The following is a 24,460-nucleotide window of genomic DNA, read 5'->3' as shown; positions in this document are numbered from 1 at the left end:
TTTCCAGTGACAGCCATGTCAGGAAGGGTATAAGGTTACTCCAAATCAACCTCCATAGGTCGGAGGCAGCATCTTCAGAGGTCCTCCAAATGATCCATGATCATGAGGTTGATGTTCTCTGCTTCCAGGAGCCATATGTTTATGATAAAAAGGTGGCAATGTTGGGCTTGGCAATAGTATATGTGGTGAAGTACCCGGATGGAAATATTAAGGCCGGGCTAGTTATTTATAACAAAGATATTACCGCACAACTGATAGCTCAGCACTCGAATCAGTGCTATACAACAGTAAGGATTGACACTAGTGCTGATTGTCTTTATATAATCTCTTTTTATTGCCTGCCAGGAGATAACCTCATCCCCCATTGAATATGCTAAGCCATACAATGGATTATCTGAAAAAAGAACAGGTGCTTATAACCGGAGACTTTAATGCAAAATCACACTTATGGCACAGCCCAATTGAGGATCCCAGGGGATATCTGCTCATGGAATTCATAGCCGGGCATTACTTGTTCTCCCTTAATAGTAGCCCATTACCAACCTTCTCCGCCAAAGTGGGGAGAGCTGGGTGGACATTAGTCTAGGCAACACTGCCCTGCTGACCAGAAAAGTAGACTGTAATACTTTGGATACTATTTCTGCTAGTGATCACAACTAAATCCTCAGACATTGAAGATAGTAAGGTTCGTGATCGCTTTAAAATTGTCAACCTAACAAACTGGGAACTCTTTGGACAAAACCTAACTAAAATGTGGAAGCCGGACCCATTGATCAATATCTCATGTGAAAAAAAAATCGACTTTATGGTAAGCTGTCTGTCGAACATAATCCAGAGTTTTTCAGGAGGCCACTAAAATTAAAGTAATAAAGAAAAATAATCCATGGTGGAACATGGAGCTTAACAGGATGAGAAGAGGTAAGAAGGTACAAAAGGAAATTCCAAAGAGAAGACCTTACTGAGAAGAAACATAAGAGGCAAGAATACAAGAACAAATACAGGCAATATAAAAGGCTGATAAATACCAGTAGGTCTAAAGCCTGGCAAGTTTTGTACAGAAAGGTGTGGGAGCAACCCTTGATCCACCCCTTATTATATAGTGAGGAAAAAAGAAGCTGTCAGTATTCCACCAACAATGAAGAAAAAGGACGGGTCATTTACCAGCTCAGTAAGGGAATCTTGTGATACTAAATACCGAACCTGTTACTGGTGTAATTTGCGTGAAAAAATCTTCTTTCCACAAACGTTTTCGAGCTTTCCAAACAGCTCTTCTTCAGGTAGAGAAAAAAGGTTCCGACGAAATACTTCGAAAAAAGACGAAAAAAAGAACGTAGACATTTAAATAAAAACGGAATCTAAAAATAGAATGCAGATGTTTAAACAAAAATTACGGAACTCGCATATCAAACGAACATTAAGGTGGACATGCGCATTCGTGCGCCGATGTTGCTATTTATAGATCGTTGTTTATGAGGGCCTGCCACGCTATAGAAAGATTAATCTCATCCTTCCGATTTATACATGTGGTCCGATGGTTAGCCTTACAGATGGATATAGCTTCCCGCCATTTTAGTTGGTCCAGGTGGGGCGTAGTGTCGATGATGTCAGCTTTGTCGAACTCCGGTTCTATATCGGATCAGATGCAAAGGTGGTTAGGGCCGTGGTGTACCGCCCGTGCCGAAGGTCCGCCTGATGTTCTTGCACTCTGGTATTTAAAGATCGCTTGGTTGAGCCGATATATACAAGGCTCTCGTTACATCTGTTATCTTTCAGCGGGATAGAGTACACGCCAGGAAGCCTGCCACGGACTGGACTGCCTTTTTCATTTCTGAGGATGTCGTAGATTGTCGGGCCTCTTCTATAGGCTATTTGTAGTTGTTGTTTTCCAGCGATCTCAGCGTATATCGCTTTAACATATGGGTTAAAGGTGACTGGGAGGCGTGTACGTTCATCCTGGTCAGTGTTGGTCCTCGTACGCGTAGTGGGTGCGTATTGTGAGCGTTGAAGTCGCTCAATTAGACGGTGTGTCAGACCATGGTAACCGTGCTTGGCTGCTATCCTCTTGATATAATTCAATTCGGTGTTGAGGGCTTGCGTGGTGGACGAGTGGGAAAAGGCCCTTTTAATCAAAGTATTAAATGCTGCAGCCTTGTAGGTGAATGGGTCAGATGAACCTACCGGTATGTATATAGGGTCGGCATAAGGTTTACGGTATACCGACGTGACGATGGCGGATCCTTCTACTTTAATGTTTATATCCAAAAAATGGACCTCAGTATTGCTAGATTGTTCCATTTCCAGCGTTAGGCCGTAGGGATTATCGTTAACGGTTTGTACGAAGTTAGAGATGTCAGGTATTGTCCTCCACATGATGAGGATGTCGTCCACATACCTCCTATAGAGTAAGATGTTCGGGAGGAACAGCGGAAGTATTTTTTGTTCCAGTTGCCTAACGACCATTTCGCATAGGTCCCCAGATACTGGGCTACCCATGGGGACTCCTCTTTGTTGTTTGTAGACCTCTCCGTCGAACGCAAAGATAGAATTATAACAGATCAGATGGGCTAAGTCAATGACTTGGTGGTGTAATGCTTGATCTTGAGTCAAATTAAGCAAAATGTCCCTAAGGGAGCAAAAAGCTGGAGGGAGCTCCACCGACGGGTACATAGATTTAAAGTCTAGCACGGTAATATACTGCGGCGTCGAAGGCACAACCCGAAGGAGGTGGATGAGCTCAACTGGGTTATCGATGGTGTATGGGTAGTCCTTGAGGTGAGGAGAAAGTAGGTTATGAACGTTCTTTTTTCGTCTTTTTTCGAAGTATTTCGTCGGAACCTTTTTCTCTACCTGAAGAAGAGCTGTTTGGAAAGCTCGAAAACGTTTGTGGAAAGAAGATTTTTTCACGCAAATTACACCGGTAACAGGTTCGGTATTTAGTATTTCATCCCCGGTGTTGGAGTGAAGAGGAATCTTGTGAGCTAATAATGGAAGAGCTCTTTCTGCAGGATACCCCACGCCAGGATTTGGAGGGCCAAAGGAATATTAGACTAAAGGCCTACAAAGACCTACAAAGGTCTCACAGATGACAAGACATTTAGCACTAGGGAAGCACAGAAAGAATTCAAGAATATCAAATCACACAAGGTGCCAGGACCAGATAATATAACTTGGCAGATGGCGAAAGAGGTATATGAGGTCCTCTCCACAACATTCCAGGTGATTTTTAATAGATTGGGTACTTCCCACTCTCCTGGGAAAAGATCTCAGTAAAGTTAATTCCAAAAGACCCAGATAAAGTACCCTCGGTGCCATCTGACTACCGTCTGATCTCCCTTTTGCCCTTCTTTGGTAATGTCCTGGACTCCCTTGTTATAAGTAGGGTCAAATTCCACCCAGACCAATTAAATTTTCTCCACCCACTCCAGTTTGGTTTCTGGAAAGGGAAAAGCACAGTGAAGGCCCTGGACAACTTGACTGAATACATAAATACCACCAAAAAGGCAGATAATTATACTCTCCTAGTAGCAATCGACTTTAAAGAAGCCTTTGACTACACCTGGTGGCCAGAGATTCTATACCAGCTTGGCAATGTCAACTGCCCAGGTAACCTTTATAGGATTATCCAAAGCTACTTAAAAGACTCCAATGTGGCCATTTATAGCAAAAATAGGCTGGTGAATACTCGCCCATTAAATAGGGACTGCCCACAAGGCTCAGAGACAGGACCCTTGTTATGGAATATCCTTTATAACAGCCTCCTTAACATGTAGGATGGAGAGCCTAATAACACCAGAATACAAGCTATATGTGGACGACACAATTGTAGTAATGTCCCACCCAAACCAGGAAAAGCTACAGGAGTCCATGAACTCAAATCTTCTCACCCAATTTCACGACTGGAGCAAGTGCATAAACCTCCGGATAAACTACAGTAAGTGTAATAGCATAGTCTTCCCAAAAGGGAATCCCTGAAAAAAGCCCATAACAGTTGATTTTTATCAACGGTTACTGCATCAAGCATTCCAACTCAATAAAATACCTAGGACTCCTAATAGATCATAAGCTGCTCTGGAAAGAGCATGTGTATTATGCATATGAGAAGACAAAAGCTGCATGGGCCCTGGCCTCCATATGTAGGAACAATGGGGCTGAACTACAAGGCAAAACCATATATCTTATGGTCACTCAGCAAATTGCCACCTATGGTTGTGAGGTTTGGGGATACAGAGTGGGAGTGGTTCACATAAGGCCTTGTGTGAACCACTCCCACTCATCTCCCTACAGTGGCTTTCAGCATTGTCCATTGTACAGGCCTACAAGACAGTCCCAACAGAAGGTATCCTAGCCATAGCCAACCTCCTGCCGATTGATTTACATATTCAGCATATAATTATACCTCTTCCATACTCTGAAACGATTGTTTTGCAAGGAGTTAACCAGAGAAAGCTTCAACGCCAGGATGACTTGGATTGATAAAGGGGACAGCGTTGCAAAACTGACAGACTTTCTAATAGAAAAGGGTATCGATAGGACTGCTAGTGTTCATTTGTTGTGAAACCATGTTGTACTAGATTTTCTTTAGAAGTGTTAAACATGAGATCGTGTTATTAACCAATCACATGGCTTCTTTTCCACCTTTATTTAGCCATATTAATCAACTAAATAAAGGTGGAAAAGAAACCATGTGATTGGTTAATAACATGACCTCGTGTTCAACACTTCTAAAGAGGACAGCTAGTAGCAAGCTTCTGTACCCAACCATAGGACCCAGCTGTGAGATTCTCCTAGAGGGTGGTGTCCCCCACTCTGCAGGGGTTAGTATCTACACCAACGGGTCTTGGACTGACGTGGTACCGGAGGCTGGAGTGGTACCGGTGGTGTATAGCCAGGGCAGTAAGGTTCTCCACCAACAGTACTTCAGGTTAGACAATCACTGTAGTAATAACCAGGCAGAGTCCCTGGCCATCTTAAAGACACTCAAGTACATCCAGAAGATGCCCAGACTATTCAGTAAAGTCAAGATAAAAATCATAACGGATAGCAAGGTGGCATTACATCAAATTAATAAGCGTAACATTAACCTCCCAATAGTTAACATCATCATCAGTAAAGGTTCGACTTGTGTACTGGTGTAATCGAAGAATTCACACTCAACAACCTTTTAAAAAACCAGTAATAGTAATTGAAAACAAACGTTTTCGACCGTTAACTCGGTCTTCCTCAGGTTCTAAATATTGAGATTCGTTACAAGTTCAAAACTCTTTTAGAACGTATTCAAATTTTCGAATAGAACCGTTGCGCATTCGTGTTGCCATGGTATCATACATGTTGTTGACATACGTAATACGTGTGGCGCAAAAACACAATGTAATTACATTCCATATATAAACGAAGGGATAGGGATGTACTGTACATTAAATAGAGCTATGGGGAACATCCCCTTCGTAACAAAACTTCCAAGCTTGAGAAATGTTACACGCATCTTTAGAATTGATGCAGGTTGTGCGCAGTCCAGCTTTGTATATTTCCAGAGTTTCCAGGGATCACAGATGGTCCAATCGGTGGGAGAGTTTAATCAATTCTGCGTTTTGCAGATCAGCACTTATGCCCGGGGTCGAGGCATACACGGACATTTCAGTCAGTACATTGGCATCATTGGATCGGGCATCGGACATCACAATGGTGTGGATAAAAGGACATTCTGGCAGCAAGGGAAATGATCGTGCAGACTTCCTCGCTAGAAAGGCAATTTCCAACATAAACTCAAGTGCTTACTCTAGTGTCCCAGTCAGCTGGGTTTTAACAGAACTGCAGAGCTACTTTCTTAGCTGCTGGTAACGTCAATGGGATAATAGTTCGACTGGCAGGACCACGCACAGTTTCCTTCTATCGCTGGAGGAAAGGGCGAAGTTCTTCTACATCACCCCATCCTACGAGCTTACTCAACTATTGACCAACCATGGCAACTTGTGTGCGTATCTGGTACGCTTCCTAAATAATTGTAATGGGTACTGCCCCAGTTCGCTCAGGGAATTGGGGGATAGTGCTCATCTCCTTTATAGATGCCTCACTACAACATGGAATGATGTAGCCTTATTGCAGCGGTCTCAGCAGAACGCAAAGTGTGGTCATGTTCTCCGGACTTGTTCCTCAAAACAAAGACATTTATAAAGCCCTTGTGGACTTTGTATATAAGATTAATATTCTCAGCTAACAGTGTGCACAAGGATCTCCCCCGTGTGGTAGTCAACAGTACTGCTGCGACTTGGTAAAGTGGTAACTTTGTTTGGCAGTCTCTATGGCATCAATTAAGGTAGGGTTCTTAAATTCTCGGGATCATTCTGTTGTATACTGTTCTTCTCATTACGCGTTTGTAAGGGCTTAACTCCAAGTGTATTAAGCCATTAGTACGGTACTGTAAATTGTCATGTATTCCTGATTATCTTGTATATACTCATTTGTTGTATTACTAGTTAGCTGCTTAGCAGCACTGATTATGTATGTTGTTTGTGTTTATACATTTGGTCCCATCTAGCCCCATGTGATCCCCAACCACTTTTCTTCCTTCCTTCGTTTCTTTCCCTCCCTCCCCTCCCTCCTCTGTTTCCCTTTCCTTCCTCCCTTCTCCTCTTCTCCCCTCCCCTCCCTTCCTTTTGCTTTCCGGGTTATGCTGATAAGCAAGGCCATCACTACTGTAACTGTAACTGTAGATCTGTATAGAGCTAATAGAAGGAACAGCAAAACTAGATCGAGGCACCACTAGCAGCAACGCCAGGATGACACAATCGGGGCTACAAAAGCGGCACCAGTGTTGTTCCACCTAGTACTTTTGTACTAATTTAGTATCTTTTTACTTGTTCCAGTACCAAGATACCCAACACCATTTTACTAGTACCATACACGAAATCCTAATAGCTTTTCTTTCAACTTAGTACCTTTCAAAACATTCATTTTTATTCTATATTTCTATATTTTTTTATTTTACTTTGGCAGTACATATATGTTTTTATCACTTTCTCATTCAAGTGCAACAGTTGAACGTATATTTTTGCAATTAAATTTAATAAAAACTAAACTACAAAATCGAGTTCTTACCAATTCCTGTGAAACACTGTTATTAGCAAAGGAGCTACTTAAAAGCAACAACAATAAAATGTTACACTTGGAAATCATCTACTTCAACCATACAAAAACATTCTAGTGAGGAAGATTCTGATGATTATGATCTTACCAATGATTTTTCAATGTGATAATTTTAAAGGTTAATACTTCATGTTCATCACCTTTGTTTCAACATTTTGTTTATTTGATTGTTGTTGAGGAATAATAGCATTCTTGCAATATATGAATTTATCCTGTATGAATTTTGTATGTAACACTATATATATTTTAATAAATAGAAATTTGATAAATTATAAATTTATACATTATTTATAAGTATATATTTAAATAATATATATACATACATTCAGCAGTTTACGGTCAAAGTAATGTCTGCATTAGTCAATACAATCACTTCTCGACTTATGGTGGGGTTTGGTTCCACAACTTCAGATGCAAGTTAAAATCGTCGTAAGTCGAGAAGTGACTATACTTAACAACAAAACAGCCATCTTACACAAGCACACGTGAAGGGTAACTAACTGCAGAACAAAACTAAAGATGACACAATCAATCGCAAGATATATATGTATATGATATATATTTGACGAAAACTATAAAAAATTGATACATTTTTAAAATTTTTTAATAAAATTTTTTGTCGTAAGTGTGAATAGTTGTAAGTCGAGGTGGCCGTAACTTGAGAAGTGACTGTAGATCATTTTGATTTAATGTATTGATTCTGCACATACGTATGTCATATTATCAATATTAATATTGATTTTTTAAAAAATACTATCACACATTACTGGTTAACTTTGTACCTGGCGGTGAAGTAATATAGGTAACACTACAACCAACCACACAACATTTATTTTTTTGAAGTTTTGTGTGGCAGAAAGCTGTGGTTCGTTATCACAGGAAGAAAACAAGCACTGCGTTTCATTACGTATCCAACCCAAACACTCACGAGTTTTCCTGAAGCAGTTTTTTTTGCCTGCATACAGGTGGCACTCAACTCAGTTCCACTAGCTGTATAAGCCATTACTGCCCAGCAACATCAGACATCTTCTGCCCACTCTTTACTTTTGCTATTATACTCTCACCTTTTGAAAATAAAAACTGACGCAAAACTTAACGAGTGTCTGCCTGACAGTCTTGCAAATACTACGAGGGCTATTTTTTAAATAAGGTCCGTTTGTGAATAAAAGTGAGAATAATGCGCAATCACGGCAGTATGCATGCGCTTCTGCTCCGAGCAAGCTTAGCGCACGTTTTGACGCCATTTGCAGCCATATCGTCTGTCTGTATGCCAAGCTGTAGAAGTTTAAAATGTTTAAGAAAATTGAATCTCCTACCAAGTGTGAGATACGATCTGTTATTCGATTCTTAAATGCAAGAAACTTGGCAGCAGCGGAAATTCACCATCAGATTTGTGAAGTTTACAGTGATAATGCTATGAGTGACAGTAAAGTTCGAAAATGGGTAAGAATGTTCAAGGATGGGCGAGTTAATGTGAACGACGAGCCACGCCCTGGCCGACCTTCTCTGATTTCTGAAGATTTGATTCGTGATGTGGATAACAAAATTCGAGAGGACCGACGATTCACGATTTCAACGTTATCAATTGAATTTCCACAGATTTCAAGATCAGTTTTGTATACCATTGTTTCAGAGAAACTGAATTATTGAAAATTGTTTTCTCGGTGCGTTCCAAGACTGCTTTCTGACGATCACAAAACAAAAAGATTAAACAGTGCTTTATCGTTTTGACTCGATACGATCATCCACACAGTCCAGACCTTGCACCCAGTGATTTTCACTTGTTTCGATACTTAAAGGAGTTCCTTGGTGGTCAACATTTCAACGAGGAAGAAGTGAAAACTGCAGTCGTGGATTGGGCTTCTTGACAGGCAGGCGGCAGATTTCTTTGAAGTCGGAATTCAAAAAATTGTTGAGCGGTATGACAAATGTTTAAACAAAATGGAAATTATGTAGAAAAGTAGATAAAAGTATGTAGAATATGGAGAAAAATATATTTTAACGATATTTACAGTATTTTTCTTTTTATTAAAAAACGGACCTTATTTAAAAAATAGCCTTCGTATAAAAGAATTGTTTCTCTCAGAAAAATAAAAGGCTGGAATTACAAGTGAGAGTTTCAAAGTTTGGAGGAATACTATCTGATCAGTACATACTAGGTATGAGCGTTGATGTCGACATCTCCCGCACTTCGAAAAGTTTCAAATTGTTCCCTGAAGACAAGGGAAGACCAATCAGTATTCAATATTTTATGTAGCTTCTTCTTGTGTTTGTCCTGTAAAGTATTCAGTATCCGAACATGTGTTCATTGTCTGAACATAACAATGTTTTGCAAAATTGTTCGTTATCCGATCACCCACTGTACTGTTGTGACGTCATTTCCAACACAATAGTACTTTCCCAGATGGCACAGACCCAAGAATTGATAGTAAAATCGGATGAAGCAATTATTGTCAAACCCTTGTGCTCCCCAACATTAGCAAAGACAGCTGAAAAATTTGAAATTTACAAGAGCAAACTCGAAGAGGCATGCATAAATGCAAGGGACGCAAAAGGCCTACCAATGGCTTGGAAATTCATAGTCAAAAAGTTTGCCATGAACTCATAATCTTATCTTAGTGTATAGTTATGTTTCATCAATTATACCTTAACAATTTATTTCAATGTTTATTTAAAGTATTATTAGTGGATTTATTTTTATTTTTTATTTCTATTACTACTACATCTGACTTTGCTTTTTTATTGTATATTTGTGTATATGTATATGTATATATATATATATATATTTTTTTTTTCACTTATCTTCTTATTTTTCCATTGTCAATTTTTTGAATTTGAACATATGCATTCTATTTAATGAAACTCCAATGTTCCAATTCTCTCGTTAATCCTGAGGTTGGCCTATAGAAAAGGCTGAAAACAGTAGTTTTCAATAAAACTATCTCAGCAACAAGAAAGATGTGTTGTAGTAAGCTAATTATTTGCTGAGCATGGTCTGTTTAAAAATCTTATTATTATAAGATTAAATAAGAATTTTTTTAATGTATGTTCTATTCCATTCTTACTTGAGGCAAATAAGTTAATCTATTGAAATTGCTTGTAAGTTTTATTATTTCTTAGTATTACATTTTTATGTACAGGTACATCATTTATCCGATAAAATAACAACTTTTTTTTTACATTCCAGCACTATTTTAATTACGTAAAAACATTTTCAACTGCTTTAAGCAGCCATCTTCAGTTAACCAATAAAAAAAATAAAAATTTTATTGGTTAACTGAAGATGGCTGCTTAAAGCAGTTGAAAACGTTTTTACATAATTAAAATAGTGCTGAAACGTAAAAAAAAGGTTGTTATTTTATCGGATAGAAATAATTCCAGTAAGCTTTGTTTATTTGTTTATTTTTGCATCATTTATTTTTGAGAGCCAGACTACAATAAAATATAAACACCTTCCAAACTTTAAATCAGTCCAGTACAAAGATGTGTAATTCATTTCACAAACATTTTCAATCTCCTAAGAACTGCTTCAAGATTAAACTTCCAAAATGGAATGTTTCAGGTTTAGCATTTTAAAATGTAATGCTCCAAGAACATTGGTTTAATTTAAATTTTACATCAGCCCAATTTGGTGTGTCCACTTGCAATTGACATAACTGAGGTCAAAGATATGTCGAAAAGGCTTAACATGCATGTGAAATGCATTTTTAATTTGCATTTCCCTTGTTGGTCCTCTCTAAAAATTTCCATCATTTTCATATCTTTTATTTGGTCGATGTATATAGTGTGCCCTATAATTGTTACCTGATGTAACTTTGCTTATATGTAATAAGCATATACAGATAGGGTGGTGGATTGCTTATTATGCTCTGCTAGCAATTGTTTTATGTGTCTTTTAGTGGAACCAATATACTTATACACATTGACCAATAAAAAAGATGGAAGTGCTGGAAAATTTTAAAGCAAATTAGCAAGGGCAATGAATTAACTTTAAAAAAAAAATGCATTTTTGTAAATTTAAAACCGTATCTTTTCTTTTTTCTTTAGCACAATGAAGTGTGATCACTCAGACACTAGGCAGTTTTCCATTCTTTATTCAATTTCAGTTAATATGCATTTTGGCCTCACAATGCCCCTCCTGAGTTAACTTCTATTTTCCATTTCATAGTGGTAGATCTTTGTGATGTTTAACCATAATTTCTTAAGATGAGTTATTCATCTTAATTCATCTTTTTATTTCCATTCTTTTTATGCTTTTTTAAGATAAATAAAAGTTTGTATAATTAAAAGATTTCTTAAACAAGAACCTTTAGAAAGAATGTGCTAAAAAGCATTGTTGATGTTTTTAGAAATGTTTTAATTATTTTACAACTATTTATCAGAGCTCTATGCCCAAAGCCTCAAACCCTTCTAAGTAAAGCTACATTTGTACAGTTGCTTTCTAGCCATATGCAGGCAACCATAACCATTGCTGCTACATGTTACAGAAGATGCCTACATTTTCAGTTGCACAGAAAGAAAACAAAACTAGTCTGTTGTCAATCACAGATGCATTTACAGAGTTTGGAGGGCATTTACCAAATAATTAAATCAGTGAGCTGGTTGTGATTGCTGGCATAGCTGGAAAGAGCAACCATGTAAACATAGCTTTAGGGTGTGACCTTGCAGACGCAAGCGAGTGAATTTTCCGAGCAAGCGAGAATATGTGGCGAGAAGAGGAGAGACACGATAAATATCAAACCCTGTCAGATGTGTGTGAGAACCAGAAATTCGCTCTCGCCAGCGACATTTATCACTTCTCGCTTGCACATGGTTTTCTTTTGCACGAACTTTATCGCTTGCAACCTCACACTCGCTTGTAATTCACATCTGAATAATCATACCCTTAGGGTAATATAATTTTGTTGTAATCCTGTCTGAACTATTTCCTAATTTATTAAATCATTCATATTAATCTGAACTTAATATTACTACTCTTTTAATAATTATAAATATTTAAAATGTAAAAGATATTCTTTTTAAAAAATAAATTTATTATGAATAGTATGAATACTAAATCAACATATTTAAATGTAACACATTTTTGAAGAAGTTATTACAATTATTTTTTTAATTATATATAGATTAATTTTGATGGTTACTGTTATATTTAAATCATTCTCTTAAAAATTTAGGCTAAAAGCTTAAATTTTTAAGAGACTGCTGTATGGAATTTAAAAAATATGATAGCAAAAGATTGTTCATGAACAATTAACTCTTTAGTTAAAATAAAAATCAGCAATTCAGTGTGGAGTATGCAATACCTTAAAAATTACTGTTACTTGCTGAGATATTTCACAAATTCTAACATGAAAGTCTGCAAAATTAAAAGTTTTCTAATCATTATAATTTTTGCTCGCAAATATTAATAAAACTAAACATTTTATGTTAAAGCATTTTAATTCTAAAAATATTATAATTAAGAATGTAATGAATAAATTTAATAATGATGTCAACTCATACATGTCCATGGTAGTAGATAAAAATAAAGTTAATGGATCAATGTTGTATATTAACAATATGCATATTTTCTCAAATAAAATAAAAAATAAAGAAGAAAGCCTGTAAGATGTTAATAATAACATAATTTCTCATATAGTAAAATATGAAGCAATTTATTGGTTTTTTGTACATTCATATTAATATTTTATCTTCACATAATGCAGTAATTTCCATTTTGGATTTTCTGAATTGCTAAATCAAATCTCTTGTAGGTAGTTGCAGATAACTTGAATTATGTAAGACTCTCAAGCAGAACCAGTCTGTTTGATTTGAAACATAGCTATTGTTGTTAAGATTCTATTTTAAAAATTTGTTTGTAGTGATTGCAAGTTTTGGAAAACATTAACCATGTTGTTTTATGAAGAAGAATAAGTGGTTCTTCATAAAACAACATGGATAATGTTTGATTTTTATGATACTTTCAAGATCTTCTAGGTTGAAAATAAGCAACAAAATAATCATTTGCATTTATATTAAACTAGAAATACTGTAATGATGTAATCATTTATGATAAACAAGTGATTACATAATTTCAAGATTTTAAGTTTTTAAAAATTTCTACCCTTTCTTTTCCATTTCATCTTTATTTGCTTTAGTTTTTAAATTTATGTAACAAAATATCAATTGCTTACTATTTTATAGTGTTATAATTCCTAGGCAACTGGTATATTCTCTCTCCCCCTTTATTTATATTTTGCAAATAATTCTAATATGTCTTGAAATTAGTATAGTTTCTTTTACCATGTGAATCCATTGTCTACTAAACTTTGAATCATGCTTAGTTTGTGCAAATATGTTATAATGCATTCTTACAAATCAAAGTATTTATAATGCTTCACTTTAATTTGAGGGTTCATAATCAAGTGTTGAATTTCGTTGGTGAATATAAAAAGTAAAATAATTCTTAATGTAGCATTACCAGATTTTACCAGATTGAAATCTCAGATTACAAAACTTTCAATTTAAATCATTAATGAATATGGTCATAAAAGTGTCTTTTTAATCCTACCAATTATAGGGTAAACCTGTATAAACAGAAACTTTATAACACTAACAGGACCAATAGAAATTGTATAAAAGGTGAAGGACACAGCCTAACATTCAGGACAGACCACTTCTTGAAAGCTTGGTGCCCCATCAGTAGCCATTGACACTAGGTGGGTGGTGTTTATTTTCTGGATGCTTGCCTGGATTCAATACTGTCCCCTCGAGAGGTAGGTTGATGCCTTAATACAATATTACACATTCTTATTTTTAAAAACTATTGTACATATTAGCTATATAATAATAAATGTAAAAATTGTTGTTCTTACATATGATTAAATTCACTCTGAATATAGACTAAAAGGAGCTTAAAAGTGATATATCATATAAAAATTTTATATTAATAATCTTTAATCTGAAGTGGTTGTAGTCATCCATATATTTCAAGCTTTTGGTTATCCAAGATACCATCAGTCCATATTACCTGAGATAATCAGATTCTATTGCAAATATTAAAATTTCTGTTTAACATGGCAGATGACTTTTTGTTAATTAAAAGAAGATAAAGACTTAAAGAATTGAAAGAAAGACAAATATATAACAACTCTTGCTAAATTTAGGAAAAACTAAATTTTTACAATCTCTAATTAATGTTGGAAATTAATCAAATGAAACTGTTATTGGTTTTAATAATTATAACAATTTCAACTATTTTTTCAAACCAAATAAACTTCCATCCTATACGAGAATATTAGATAATCCAAGTTATCTGCAACTATCTACAAAAGATTGATTTATTAATTCAGAAAATCTAAAATAACAGAAACATCTGCATTACACAAAGATAAAAATATTAATATTATAATTTAAATGTACAAACAATTATTTATTGTGACATCGTCACAATGCTGGGCTGGAATTTTTAGTCATATTTTTAAAATTTATTTCATTTAAAATATATGCTTTCCACCTCAAATTAGTACTATAGTGTCTTGCCCTTGTACACCATACTTTTCTGTTAGCAATGGAACCATGCCGGTCATCTATTAACTACTTTCAGGGGAAATGAATTGAAATAGCTTGACTTCCGGTTTGCATATATCAGAAATGGGCAAGCAAGAGTTCAGTGGGACCCAAATTGTAGGTTTTGCAAAATGCATGGGAGCCGCAGTTCTGTACTGTCATGGCGGATAGTATGGTAAGGCAGGGAAGGATAGGGTGTCCCCCATCCGGGTGGAGAACTTGTTTTAAAAGAATAGATTTGAAATGTCAATTTAATTTATTGTACCAACTTGGAAATAAATTACTAAATAAATTACTACATATATATAATTATGCATTTTCACAAAATTGTGGAAATAAAATTGTAAAAATAATAATAAAAAGCAGAAATTAACACTTTCAGCAAGAGCTGCATGTAACTCAAAAAGAGTCACATTTGCCCATGTCTGTTATATATATAGTTAATCCTCCTGTCCCTAAGGTTTTCATATCTGGCCTTGTCTTTCATCTATCTAACTCTGTTCTCAAGACTAAGGAAAGACAGATGTACAGATAGAATTCCCAGTGGAAATTTATAGGTTTATAATTTTTTCAAATTGCAGTCCAATAAGCACATTTTCTCATATAGTAAAAATGTGAAAATTTGTTTTATTTTTTAAAAACTTATCTGCATTGTTTTTATGAAACTATGCATATCTCTAACAAGGGGAGGGCACGACCTGGGAAATTCACTTTGGGATGAGACTTGGTATATAGGTAGTACTCCTTTAGGATGTTCAATCCTCAAAACAAGAAAGCGCAATGGCCAGCCAATTTTAAGAAAAAGGCCTTTAAAAATTCGAGCTCAGCTTATGTACTAATAAGTTTCGCTAGGTCAGCAGCTGCTGAGCAGCTCAGTTGACATCGTTCTTGGCTACCGCCAAGTCGTTCAGGGTTCAAATCTCGGTCTCAATTAGTATTTTTTTTTTCTTTCTAAAAATTTTTTAAAATAAGTATTTTGAATATATATAAATATTAAAATTTTATTATAATAAATAATTTCATTTAAAAAAATGTTTAACACATATTACATGTCATTTTAATTATAATAATACAAAATAATTAATAAGTGTATTAATAATCATCATCATCAACTGTTGGTAAACTGATAGTATCTTCATTCACAGACATTTTACTGTAAAATATTGAAACTATTTGTATTATGGTGTGATATATTACGGAACACTATGATCTCTTCGAAATCCAAAAGTAAACTGACACTCCAAATATCAGGTCAGTCCATAAGTCCATGCGCATTTTTATGACCTTGAGAAAAATCTTGTTTTGCTGTTGAAAATGTCAGTCTAATGTGATACTTTTCACACTGAAGTGTTAAATTGGATCTCATTTATATAATACTGTTGGAATTGGAAACATTTTAGTTGTTTATTTTTGTTAAAATGGAAGTAAAGGATGAATATAAAAGACATGTTTTATACTTTTTATTTTTAAGTGGTGAGAATTAATAAGAGTAGTAACCTTCGAAAAATTTGATACAATAGAATAATAAATGAAAACTGTTGTTCCATAACTAATTATTTATAACTATTATTATTAATTATTTTGTATTATTATAATTAAAATGACATGTAATATGTGTTAAACATTTTTTTAAATGAAATTATTTATTATAATAAAATTTTAATATTTATATATATTCAAAATACTTATTTTAAAAAATTTTTAGAAAGAAAAAAAAAAATACTAATTGAGACCAAGATTTGAACCCTGAACGACTTGGCGGTAGCCAAGAACGATGTCAACTGAGCTGCTCAGCAGCTGCTGACCTAGCGAAACTTATTAGTACATAAGCTGAGCTCGAATTTTTAAAGGCCTTTTTCTTAAAATTGGCTGGCCATTGCGCTTTCTTGTTTTGAGGATTGAACATCCTAAAGGAGTACTACCTATATACCAAGTCTCATCCCAAAGTGAATTTCCCAGGTCGTGCCCTCCCCTTGTAAGACACAACAAGGACCAATTAGTTTTATTTTCATTCACTATGTCCAAGCAGGAATGACATTATTGTTAAACCTATCCATTACAATTTTTTAAATGCTATTTTTTTATAAAATTATGTTCCAGATAATAGATAATTTTAAAAAACAAACAAAAATGCTTAACTTATTTGAATATTTTTATTTCACAAAAGAGAAGATTATTTCTTTATATTATTACATATATAAACTGTCATTATGTTCTTTAAATCAATCAAAAATAAAAGTTAATAATTAACTCTGTTATGTACAACTGTATAAAAGTAATATTGACAATCTTATTACACAAATACTAGACTGAAATTTTATTAATATTGTGTAACTCACATTCACAATAATGCAATATTTGAAAAAAAAAGTGAAATTACTAAATTAATGCATCATTAATATTTATTATTATATCTGCCCTAAGGGCACTAAGAGGGCTGTTTTAAATAAACCCATAAACAATTTTGAAGGTGTTTAAACACTTATAAAAGAGAATAATTAATATCATTGATACATTCTAATTTGTAAATTCTATTCAGTTAATGTTACCTTAGGTAGCCAAGATGGTAGCTTGTTTCTAATTCCAGCAAGGAAACAGTGGGATGCACATTCTAACCTAACCTAACCTATTCTAATAAATTACCATAATTATTAGCAAACAAATTATTAGAATAGGTTAGGTTAGATCAGAATGTGCATCCCACTGTTTCCTTGCTGGAATTAGAGACAAGCTGCCATCTTGGCTACCTAAGGTAACATTAACCAAAAACAGAATTTTATCATTTGGAACAATGGATAGTTTTGGGATGGACAGTCAAAATTTTCTAAGGTGATCAACCGCCTCTGGTCCCCCTCTAACTACATGCATGTTGTTTATTACCATTAACTGAAACACTGCACCGGCAGCATTACAAGTAATTACAATAACCACTTCAGTCGATACTTATACAATATAAAAGAAAACCGCAAAACGGATAAAAATAGAAAAAATGACGTTTATCACCTTAACCCATTAAACATCACGATCACTTTAAGCTAAAAAAGTGGCTTGTTTACAGATTGTATTTTTACTTGATAAACTAATTTAAAAACAAATCTAAAGCATTAAATTTAAGTGTGTACAGAAGGATAATCTGTAAATTAATTAATTTGAGTATATTAAGTACAACAAGATAGATAACCTGAAAAAGAGGGCATATTTACATATGCAGAACACTTATAACATTATACAGAAATATATTAAAAATGTATTTAAAATAAATCTAATGAGTAACATGTTAAAGAATGCGATCATCATATAAAAAATTATTTTAATTTAAAGAAATAGCGAGGTCTTAGGAATCATCACGGTTACGATATACAATATAAAAGCGTTTTTACATGAAATAAATTAAGTTAGGTTTGTTTTATTGGCAAACATTTACCTGAATGACCGAATGTTGATAGCAAAATCAAAAAGTAATTTTAACTTTTTAATGTGTTTTGACGCACACCCAACATTAACATCGAACATTGAACTGAAGAGAAAAGCAGACGATCACTCGCCACCTGGTGTTGAAATTAAAAATTCTCAACGTTTTTAGGATTAAAAAAAAAAAAAAAAAAAAAAAAAAGAAATTCGGGGAAAAGCATCAAAAAGTTTTCCAAAAAATTACGTGCGAAAACGTCTTGTTGTTTGTACAAATACCATTATTTCACACAATATTAATTCAAAATTAAATATATATATATATTTTGTTTTAATACTATTTTCGAATTTCGAATTTAATCGTCGCGTCACCTATTTAAGTGGAAAAGTTAAATTTTTTTATAATAAACAGAATTTAATTTATAAAATAAATTAATAATTAATTAATGTTTAGTTATATTAATATTTCATTAATGCAGTAAAAATGGTTTCAAATAACTTATAAACTAAATTAGAGTCGAATAAATTATTTAAAATAATAAATAAAAGAAATTTAATAACTCGAAATTTAATTTTAAATCACGGTAGAGAAAAATATTCTTACATAAATTTTTAAATATTTCAATATCAATATAATAAACATTAATTCAAGATAAGCTTTTAAAAGTTAATTAAAATGTCCACTTAAAGATTAAAAAAAAATCAAATTTAAAAATTTTAAATTAAAAGTAAATTAAAATTTGAATAAAGATAAAAGACTGGTCGATTTTTATTTCATTTTTATTATTAAGTAGCATTCACTCAATTATAAAGTTTAATCGAAAAGAACACGCGAATGTATTCATTCTTTCGTATGTTAAACGATTTGATTTTACTAAATTTAAAATAGTAAAAGTTAATTTTTATTATTTTCGACTTAAAAGAAAATAAAATGAATTTATTTCCTTTTTGTCGAAGGGACAAATCGCCATAACCTATTATTATAACTGTAGAGTTGAAGTGAACTGGATCACATCCTGGAAGCAATAATGTATAAGAAAAGAGTCATTTATCTGAAGATCACCGATTCTGTGACCAGTTTGGAGGACCTTGTATATCGTGTGTTCTTTTAATTTCCTACATGTCATAAGGTTATGTTCTAATTGATCTAGTTATAATGAAACGATATTCTTGTACCATTTATAGATCCGTCACGCAATCGAATACCGTTCAAACCAGGACGTTGCGCTTAAAATCTACATACACCCATTTTTATTTAAAAATTAAAAATCAAATTTTTAATTGATTTTTCATTAAAATATCATTTAAAATTTTATAAAAGATTTACGAATTTTACGTAGCCGAACTTGAAAAAATTCTTGGGGCATTGCGGAGAAGCAACCTTCCAGAACCTATAAAGGTCGAATTTTCTGGTGTGTCTGAATCAGTTAAGCTTAAAATTCTAATATAGTTAAATAGATAACGTTGTTCTGATTGGCGTCACGTTTATTAATAGTTGATGTATATATAAAGATATAAATTTTCCACATAGGAAATTATATCGATTTTGTATTTCGTGTTAAATACGTTACGAAGATATTCTTGGAATAATGTCGACGTTTAACCGGTTTTTATACAGTAGTTAGACAGAAAGTGTCGCCGACATTTAGTTGTAACTCTTGTCATTTAAGTAAATTAATCACGTACTAAATGCATCTGCAGGTTTCGCATAGCTCAAAAATAATTTAAGCGTTATTAATTAGCTTCCTGATTTTTTAATACAGGATAAAATATTGTTTTGATAAAGCTCTAGAAACGATAAACAAGATTTTAAACAATTTAAACTCGAAATTTCATTAATGAAACAAAACAATAAACACATTTCTCAATTTAAAAAATCATTGAAGTTGAGAAGCTGCAAAAAAAATTCCACGTTTTAAAAGAATCTAATTTTTTTGAATCTGTCTTTTTAAGAAAAGTAATCGATATTCGTAATTTAACTTAAAATCCAATAAATCAATATATATATATCGCACCGATAAATTTATTATACGGGCTGATATATGTCAAAAGAGTCAAAGTAACTCCTTTTTGATTTCTCAAGCTGTAGATCGCGGACTAAAATTTGGTTCTAAAGAAATAATATCTTATTAAATTTGTAGTTTAGTAATTAATTATTAATGTTAATTTTTGAGGTTCATTGCGAGATTATCTTGGAGAAATCAATAAAATCAATCGTAAAATTGCTTCGAATTTACGTTTTATTTTAGGGATGTCATAAAGTTAGAGAATTTCTAAATGAGAAAAAAATTGTTTAAGATGAGTAAAAAAAAAAAAATCCGGTTTATATTCAGGAACTAAGAACGTTTTCAATCGACGTACCATTAAAAAGGTCAGAGCAGCATAACAGAATAAATTTGAGTCTATCGAAACCAGATTTGATGACTTTTCGAGTAAATAACCATCAATTAGCAATTAAATATGACCTATATGTTTCCTATACACTATACAATCGCTATTTTTAAATATTAAAATAAATGTTTATTCATCTCGTGGAGAAATCGGGATCGAGTAATTAAGGATACGAACTCAAGTCGAAAGTAGATCGAATTAATCTATGTATTTAGTTTCAGTTAAATATCGTGGGCTGTAAGACAGATCGATAGAAGAAAATCGATAAAGAATAATTTGTTTAAATATGACAATCTATGCTCCTGTAATGAAACTGCATGATCCTAGATCAGCTCGAATGTTAACTAAACTCTTGGGATGTGAAAATACGAATTTTAACTTTAATAAATTATATGAAACTACTGAACACTTGTGGGTTCACGCCTGACCAATGAGCTAGCCACGTGAAGTTTTCCGGGTTTTCTTCACGCTTCTAACATTTAAATAGAGACCATTTTCCTATTAAAAGTCCTCCCGGTCCTCCTTGGCAGATCGCCCATGTGTTACATTGTCTTATCCAATCAAACCAAACTATAAAATTATAGATGCAACCAGCTTGCGATATAGATATAAATATTATTATTTTAACTTGTATAAAAGAAGGTTATATTGATAAAAACATATTTGAGTTGTAGGGTTTGAGCCAGATAGTGTTTAAAGATGAGATTCTAATTAATTTTATTATTTATATACAACATTTCTTCATCAAATTGATATAATTTTAAAACATGATAATTATTTAATCAAAATTTGCAAATACATGTACTGTATATAAATATTCATAAATACGTACACAGAATTTTTATGAATTGCTTAAAGATGCAATTTTTCTAAATAATTTGCATACGTCCAAGTAAAAACAATTTTTTCCCGTAACTTTTACTTATTATTTTAAACCTATTAGAAATTAAACACGTCATTAATTAATAATTAAATATTTAAAACGGTCATAATTATAACTGAATATTAGAAGAGGCTGATGATCAAGACACCTTAGCTGCTCTGGGGAGCCAGAATCGAATCCGGGCGAACAATTTCAAAAGTTTTTAGGGTAATCTGTCCCATATATGTAGGGCCTCATTTCTCTCTAGCTGGCCTCCCCCATTGTGGGCCTGTCCAAATTCGTAATGGGTATGACTAAAAAAGCCCTTTTATGTCATAGAACGGAGACTACAAGTTCGGATATTGGAAAAAATGAAAACATTTTAAGCTCGTAAAATTACAGAAAGAACGAGTATATACGAATATATATAGGCCTATAATTTTTAAATCAAAAATGAAATCTTTTAAGTGACAAAACTTAGTGCCTTTTCTGTTAACAAATGCAGTGATATATAAAGGTTAGTGACTTTAGTATCTTTATATTATATAATTAGCTGCAGTATCTGAGAACTGCATTAGAATTAAATGATAAATTTACTAGTACGTTTAAGAATTATCGTGTCAAAAGCTAGATCCCGGAAATTATGTTCTGAACAAGATTTGCAAATAACTATAATTTCACGCACGAATATTTTAAAATTTTTGATTTGAAAAGCCTCTAAATATTTCATTCGATATGACCAATGGCGGTTCATAGCGTCTAATATAGGCAGACTATCTCAGGAGGGTGCGGGGCACGCAACTCATGTTTTTATCAAGCGATTTAAAATCGCTTGATAAAAACATTAATTTTAACTTAAAATTAATCAAAACCAGCACATATCAAAATATTATTCAAAATTAAAACAATTTTATTAGGGTTCTGTTTCCGGCACCCTGCTGAAACAGCCCTCTCATATTAGATGCCACGAGCTGACACTGTAGTATAATGCGGAAACAAACTCATTATTATTTTGAATAAAGAATGTGATAAAGAACAATACCGTGGCAGGGAGAAATTCAAACGACGAAGCTTGTTTCCCATCTAAATTCAGCGTCTTCTTTTCAATTACAGGGCCGTCGAAAGGTTTTATAAAGCTCGGAGTAAATCGGGTCCTTTTTGTCATTTTTCTGAATAAATGAAATACGTAGAATGTTGTTTTAATAAAAAGCAGTTTTAAAAATTGTATTTTCTGTTATTTTTACTTACATTAATTTTATAAGTGTAGAAACCGTTTCAGGTCTGTAGTTTCAGTGGCGTACAATCCATGAAGTTGTGGAAGCGCAGTTTTCCTTATATTTTCTAAAATATGTATACATATTGGCGATTATTTTCATATTTTAACGTAGTTTGAACTAATTAAATTAATATTTTATTATAACCGCATTATGTAACTTATTACAAATTTCTATATTACATGTAAGAAACAATGATAAGATTGCTATTGTATATTCGAATATAAATTCGTATATGCATATTCCCAACGGAAACGCTATATTGTCGAATACAAGATAGCTTCCACGGCGAAAATATTTGAATCGAGTAAAGCAGCCAGATTATTAAGTATTCGCGCAGTACAGAACACCAACATCACGCGGTAGTCGTCGGATACTATCGATAGCAATACCCGTCGACATCTACTGTATCGATATTTTTTGCAAAACAGCGATACTATCGGTTATCCGATTTACAATCGATTGCTAACCTATTAATGTAAAATGGATGTCAAATAAAAACAGATGGCAAACAATCAGATTTATTTAATAAACAAACAAACGATACTTCAATTAAAAATTATTTTTTAAAGAAATATTAAATAGACCCACCAGTGGCCAAGCGGTTCTCGTTCCCTGAACACTGTGAGTTCGGTCGTGCGCCTCACTCGGACGGGCTGGCCACGTGGAGTTTTCCGCGTTTTCTCCATGTCTATAACGCCTAAATAGGGGCCAGTTACCCTTAAAAAAGACCACCCGGGAGGCATCCCTCCTAAGCAGATCGCTCAAGTGTAACGTTGCCGTAAATTAACAAACAAACAAGAAATATTAGTTTACATTTCTCGGCTTCTCTTCTCAGATAATGTCTCCGGCTGTCGAGAAGGCTCTCTCGGAGCTGACAGAGAAACCATAAATACAACTATATTTGTAATAAATTGTTTTCAGATGATCGAAATAAGGATATCTACCGTTGTTGACCGAAAATTGAAGCTAGTTGAAATCTGAAGACTCGATAGGCCGTTCAATATACTGCCGGAAAGCAATAATTGCATCGCTGATGAATTATTTGTATTTGGTGAATGTCTACTCATTTTCAAAAAAATCGGCTGCATTATTTAGGCTTATTTCTTTATTTTCTTGTTCATTTTCAAGTCCAGATGGTTCGGCATCCATTGAAGTTGAATTTATTAAATTTGCAAGTTCATTTGTCATTGCTTTTGAAAAATTTATGTAGTCCTTCTCGAGTCGAAATCGGAGGCTTTTGAATCTAGGATCAAGAATTGTTGAAATGCCACGTATAATTCGTGTCTCGTAACCATTTAATCTTTTGATTACTCCTTCTTTTAATGATTGCAACAACTTTTTACTACATTCTGTAGTAACAGAATTTTCTAGTGTCTTCAGCTCGACGTGAAGCTCGTAAACAATTGGGACGATTGAAGATATGGTAACGTACTGTACGTATCGCCCGAGACGCTATTCGTCGCTTGTTCAAAAGGTTCCAAACAATTACAACTTTCTTGTAAAACTACAGTTTCTTCAGCTGGCAGTAGCAAGGGAGAGTTTGGTAATGAAATAAGAGCGAGTCCTATATAATCTTTTAATTCTAATAATCTTCTTATCACATTTCGACAACTATTCCAACGAGTTACTATTTCCTAGGTTACTTGTTTAGGCGCTTTTCCTTGTTCGGCGGAGCTTTGATTGAGGTTTTAAAGTGAATTACAATTTCTTTACATTTCTTCTTTATTCTTATCAGTTCTTCATCTCCTACTTGAGCATCTCGAACAACGAGGTTTAAGCTGTGGGCAAAACGAGGTAGATTTCCGATTTTTAATACGCTGCAAACACCTAA

The 24,460-nt window shown here is 33.7% G+C and overlaps 2 protein-coding genes across 2 annotated transcripts in view; both read right to left on the bottom strand.

The window, feature by feature from the left end:
* Positions 1-18,240, bottom strand: part of Rab23 (RAS oncogene family member Rab23) — a 46,099-nt gene extending 27,859 nt beyond the window's left edge. The window contains exon 1 of the mRNA XM_067282016.1: positions 18,116-18,240. The gene's annotated coding sequence lies outside the window, so the exon portion shown is untranslated. The remainder of the gene's footprint in view (positions 1-18,115) is intronic.
* Positions 1,627-2,667, bottom strand: LOC136984880 (uncharacterized). The gene has a single exon (XM_067282020.1). It carries the CDS (start codon positions 2,665-2,667, stop codon positions 1,627-1,629), a length of 1,041 nt encoding a protein of 346 aa, XP_067138121.1.
* Positions 18,241-24,460: the final 6,220 nt, after the last annotated feature.

The sequence above is a fragment of the Centruroides vittatus genome, unplaced genomic scaffold (genome assembly GCF_030686945.1).
Source record: "Centruroides vittatus isolate TY-2023 unplaced genomic scaffold, ASM3068694v2 contig_936, whole genome shotgun sequence".
NCBI classification, from domain to species: domain Eukaryota; kingdom Metazoa; phylum Arthropoda; class Arachnida; order Scorpiones; family Buthidae; genus Centruroides; species Centruroides vittatus.
This window is presented reverse-complemented; position numbering and strand designations above follow the sequence as displayed.